Source organism: Megalops cyprinoides, chromosome 6 (genome assembly GCF_013368585.1).
Source record: "Megalops cyprinoides isolate fMegCyp1 chromosome 6, fMegCyp1.pri, whole genome shotgun sequence".
In the NCBI taxonomy this organism is placed as follows: Eukaryota; Metazoa; Chordata; class Actinopteri; order Elopiformes; family Megalopidae; genus Megalops; species Megalops cyprinoides.
The window spans coordinates 39,027,980-39,033,077 of record NC_050588.1 but is presented as its reverse complement, the minus strand read 5'-3'; the positions used below and the strand labels follow the sequence as shown (position 1 = coordinate 39,033,077).

Here is a 5,098-nt window from a genome sequence, read left to right as displayed (position 1 = left end):
GTGGCAAAGGGGGCGTGGTTTGATGAATGGTTAACAGCAGTCACCTCAAAATGAAATCTGACACTCGCTTCTCGAGGGTTTAGGAAAGTGCGTTCAGGAAACAAAGAATACGAAGTACGACAGTGTAGCTAGTTTACCTTTTCAGTTCATCGTTAGTGAAAAGTACAGATTTTAAGTAAAATGCCATTCTTCAGCCTACCATTATAGATTTCCGTCCGCTCAAATGTACACTTCAAGCTACTAAAGAGTAACCGATCAAACAGTATCTTAACGTTATAGCAAAGCCAGTGTTATTCACTGTACTGTTATTGTAAAAGTGTTAATCATTGTACTGTATCATATTTAGATATTCATTTCAACCCCAAAATACACGGCCAGACTACGGAAGTAGCATCATCAAACAAGTGAATTATAACCTTACACGTGTTTGTCAGCAGTCAATTTCAATTGTAAGTGCGCAGAGAAACAGCAAGCATCCGCTACAGTCTGTGTGCTCGTATTCGCTAGCGTCACTTTAAACCATGATAACGGTTGTCTAATATCCCCTCCGAAATCCTGGGCTGAGCGATAACATTAACGGTCTATGGTGGTTACCCAATAGAGACATTGTTTCTGTGAGTTTGGCCACAGTTCAGACTGCAATGACAAATGACAAACTTATTTTAACTCGGACGGAGCGGCACGCTTCTTGGCGCCTTCAGCCAATCAGAAAGGGAGGCTGCTGTTGGTGGGCGGGCTTGGGAGGCAGAGCTGATGACAAGATTGACAACAAATTTATCCAATAGAACATCGTAAAACGATGTCTAGCGCCTGTCTTCGTCCAATTAAGAAAGAATTGGGAGGCGCTTTGAAGGCGGGGTTTTAAGGAAAAGATTGACAATAAATCTCTCCAATGAAACATCGTAAAACCGTGTTTAGCTTTCGTCTTCGTCCAATCCCGTATCGCTTCGAACTGCTCTCTCCAGCGGAGTACGTTCAACTCTCAGGTTGGAAGGCAGTTTGTTTCACTCACTCTTCTCTCTTCCGAAGCGGTAACTCCTCATCAGACAAAGGGGTCGCAGATCCAATACAGGGAAAAAGTTATCCTAATCTTATTTTTTTGCCACCTTCTCATCAAAAATAATTATGGCCGATGCTGCAGCTGACACGACCACCACCGAGGTTACACCTAAGGTAGGTTTAAATTAAGGTAACCTGCTAATTAGCAAGCTAAGTTCGGTGTCTGAAGTTACGTGTATTTTCCAAGTTAGTAATGGCAACGTAACGGGACGATTCGTTAGCTGCCGTATACATGTCACATTCTGAGGTAACGTTTGTAAGAAGTTATTATTACACTATTGGTGATAGTCATGGTTGAACTGTGTAATTACCTTTCTGATTCCATAACGAATCATGTTAATTTTAGTTGGTCATTGTACGATGCAAGTGGAGGAAAAAGTACCGGTGTCGTTTCGTCAGAACAACGTTTACGTTAGTTAGGTACGAAAGCCAATTGGAGGATATATTTCCCGCCAGAGTGAAATTTGTTGCGTTTTGTTCGCACCAACAGCCAAGATAGACAAGATACTTTTCAAACGGGAAAGTAAACTCACTTTTTGGAACCGGACTCTGTGTTTGGAGAGTTCTCCCGGTGTCTCCCCGTGTGCCGGGTTTACGCCTCTCGCATTCAGGTGTATGGACGCTCGCGCGCACCTTAAGGCGGCGCAGCCGCTGCGAAACGGCGGGAAGCGCTCGTGCGCTGCGTGGAGGAGGCGGCGCGCGGGGCCACGTTTCTCCGAATTCTTTTGTCTGGCCGGCGGGCACGCGCTGCAGGTTCGCGGGAAGCCACGCGCGATTTTTTTTCCGGTAAAGCGAACCCGACCGCAGGGCAAGTTAGAACAGCGTCTCTCAAACGGGTCTGTTCGCCGTGCCAAGCAGCTGTGGGATGTGCGCAGACTTCGCTGTTTTTTCGGATTAATTAACCTCCCGATTTTCCTTGAGTTTAAAATGCTTTTTCAAGCAGCTGATGTATTATTAGTTTCATCCCGCCGATGGGATGCGGTTCTCTCTGCTCGGTTTCCTGTCCTGTTACTCCGGTCGCGCAGCTAACGTTATTTGGCGGCTGACTACCGCTTTGTGATGATGAGGGGGCGGGGGATTGCTGCTCTGCCTGCCTGTAATTGGATCGGCAGAGCAGAGGCTTTTATAGCCACGCGTTCCTCTTCGCTGAGGGTTTTTTCTAGAAGTGCACACTTCTTTCGGAAAGAGGGGGTGGTGGAAAGACTGAAGCCGCTCAGTGTTTCCAAACTCCTCTCGTCGTGACTTGTAACCGAGGAGCGCTCGATCTAGAAGCCAACGCTTGTGCAATGTTTCTCCAGGATCTGAAGGAGAAGAAGGAAGGCGCGGAAGAGGTGGAGAAGGTGGAGCAGGAGAACGGCAGCGGAGACGCACCTGCCAACGGCACAGTGAGTGGCGCTCTGTTCCCTCGTGGCCCAGGCCTTTGTCTCGTGGCTTGGTGCGCAGGTGTCTGGTTGACCCCTCCCCACCTCCCCACCTCCCAGGGCTCTTTGTTTGGGTCCTGAAACGGCACAGATGTGAGTCTAGGAAAGCACTCAGTTGTGGAAAGTGAATGGGGAGACTCTTTGCCTGTACCAGCAGTACCATGTGAAATCTCAAAGAAGTTAATGATTTTTTTTCACACTTACACTCTACACTTATGTTTGACATACAGCTTCTTATATGGAATTTAATTTTCCTTTCTTGCAAAACATGATTTTAGGAACCAAAGAGCTGTTTTGTTGCTTAAATTCATTTCTCAGTCTGAGAACAATGGGCATGGTGGGCGGGCTTTTGGCTGGGTGGTTTAACAGGGCGTGTACCAGAGGCCAGTCCACTCAGATGTTTGACTGAGTTGTGCTCTCCCGCAGAAGACGAACGGTGCTGACCACGGAGAGGAAACCCCTGAGGATGAGGAGGAGGACGATGAGGAGGGTGAGTATCTCCTCTCTCTTTCTGTGGATGTCAGGTCTTGACCTCAGAACTTTTTCAGCTGTTCTTCCACTTCCTGTTGACACATTCTCTGTCTCTGATTGGTTTCAGGAGAGGGAGAGGAGGGTGAGGGTGGAGAGGAAGGTGGTGCTGAAGAGGTGGATGGACACGCTGTGAAGCGCCCAGCTGAAGAAGAGGTGGGTTTGCAGCTGCCGCCTTCTCCCAGTTTAAACCTGTTGCTCGCATTTACCTTGGCCTTCCCACAGCCTGTCCCTCCGCTTGCATGCAGCGGATTTAAGGATGATCACCCGGTGAACTCTGTGCCTGTGCCTGTGTCTGTCTGCCTTACACTCACTGCTTGGTTTTGCCCTCAGGAAAAAGCCGAAACAAAAAAGCAGAAGACAGAGAACGGTGACTCCACAGAAGCTGAAGTGAAAGCCTAGAACCTGAGCCTGCGCTCCCCTGGCTGTCCGCAGCCACCCTGACGCAGAGCAGGCTGCAGTTTTATGTACATTTCACAGACGAGTCTTTTTTTTTTTTTTTTCTCCCCCCTCAGATATTTGCACTGGAGTCCCGTAACACCACGGCCCCTTTTTTGTAAAATGTTATTTATTGGTCCCTGTATGACCAGTTTTTATTATTGCTGCAAATGGGGCCCGCTCTAAAGAACAGTGCTCTCTTCCTAAAGTATAAAACAGTTATCAAGCACATTTTCTACTTTGTTACCTGACCTGCTGCCGCCCACTCTTAACAGCTGTGCCCTCTCTAAGGTTCAGACACACATGACCTCAAACTCACTCAAGACCAAAAATAAGTTTTACTGTGGGGATAATGGTTATTAGCATTAGTTCAGCCTTGTCTGTTTGTGTTAGTAGTTACATCAGCAGATGGCACATGTGCATTAATGGTCCACTTGATTGTGTGTAAATGACAAAACTGTTGGCTTTACTGATCAGATACAGTAATCGTCCCCTCTTGAAACCTTGAAAGTTTTGGTCTGTCTGTATGATTTTCATGAGCTTATTTTTCACACTCTGTACAGTTTTTTTTTTATTGTCTGTGGGGGTACTCAGCCACCCCCCCCCCAGCGGCGCTGCTTAAAGTGGCGTACCTCTCCTTTCCTGAGCAGTTATTTTTTTACAGATTTTTTTTTTTTTTTTTTTTTGCTCTGACCATTGCTTTGTATATTCTGGTTCTGGATTATAAATAAATCAGTCTTTTTACTCTGGTGTGTGGAGGTTTATTACTGCTAGCATCTTGTCTGGTCTCCTGGTGTAATAGCAATCTAGCAGGCAGGTTATGGGCCCCAGCTGTCCTGGAGCTCTCACAACCTGCCCCCAGTTTTTGAAAATGCTCAGGGGTTGGATTTGCTGATCAAATCTAATTTAATGCAAATTTACCTTAAAGATTCCCTCTGATTATAAACCTGCGTAGACATGTTAACTAGAGCCTGACCTCTGTGATTAGAAGAGAATCCACATCCTCTTTGGGGGGAAGGACATAAATATTTTTTGGCCCTCCTTACTCCAGGACAGGACTGACCTGCGCAGGTTACAGGTGCAATACGTCAAGAAAGGGAGACTCAAACACAGGGATCTCTAATAATGCACTAAATTAAAATTTGATTGAAACCCAGCGTCATCTATAATTATCTATAAAGTAAAGCACATTTCAGTGAGCTACAGGAATCGCTGTTTCATTGAAGCTGGGACACAAGTTAATTGCAGTCTGAACTGATACTAACGGACTACAGATACAACAGGTAAATCGGTATCTTAAGCACTGCTTCCTCAGTAGTGGGAACCTACGTTGTAGAGGATAACTCCCCCTGGTGGTTAGAGATGAGAGTGCAGTTTTGTATGTTTTCATCTCTGCAAACACAATGAAAGTGAAATTGTCCTTATAAGGTCAGCTGGAGTTTTCAGCACGAGATGAGAAACAGAAGTCCTCTGGGACCTGTGTAGTCCATCACACAGCAACAACCTCGCTGCGTTTTCACTACCTCTCTGCTTCATGTTTAACAGCCGTGTCCTTGCTGTGTAAAGGTTTCGGATGAGTTTGGCGGGATTTTTGAGTGGAACTCGTTTCATACCCTGCGTGTAAACTCCTCCCACTTAACTGAGAGTGAAAA

The 5,098-nt window shown here is 46.3% G+C and overlaps 1 protein-coding gene across 1 annotated transcript; it reads left to right on the top strand.

Annotated features, from left to right (window-relative positions):
* Positions 1-981: 981 nt before the first annotated feature.
* On the top strand, positions 982-4,096 carry si:ch211-222l21.1 (prothymosin alpha). The gene is made up of 5 exons (XM_036531629.1): positions 982-1,173; positions 2,358-2,444; positions 2,907-2,970; positions 3,079-3,164; positions 3,342-4,096. The coding sequence occupies exons 1-5, from the start codon at positions 1,126-1,128 to the stop codon at positions 3,408-3,410; spliced, it is 354 nt and encodes a 117-aa protein (XP_036387522.1). The 5' UTR covers positions 982-1,125; the 3' UTR covers positions 3,411-4,096.
* The last annotated feature ends 1,002 nt before the right edge of the window (positions 4,097-5,098 follow it).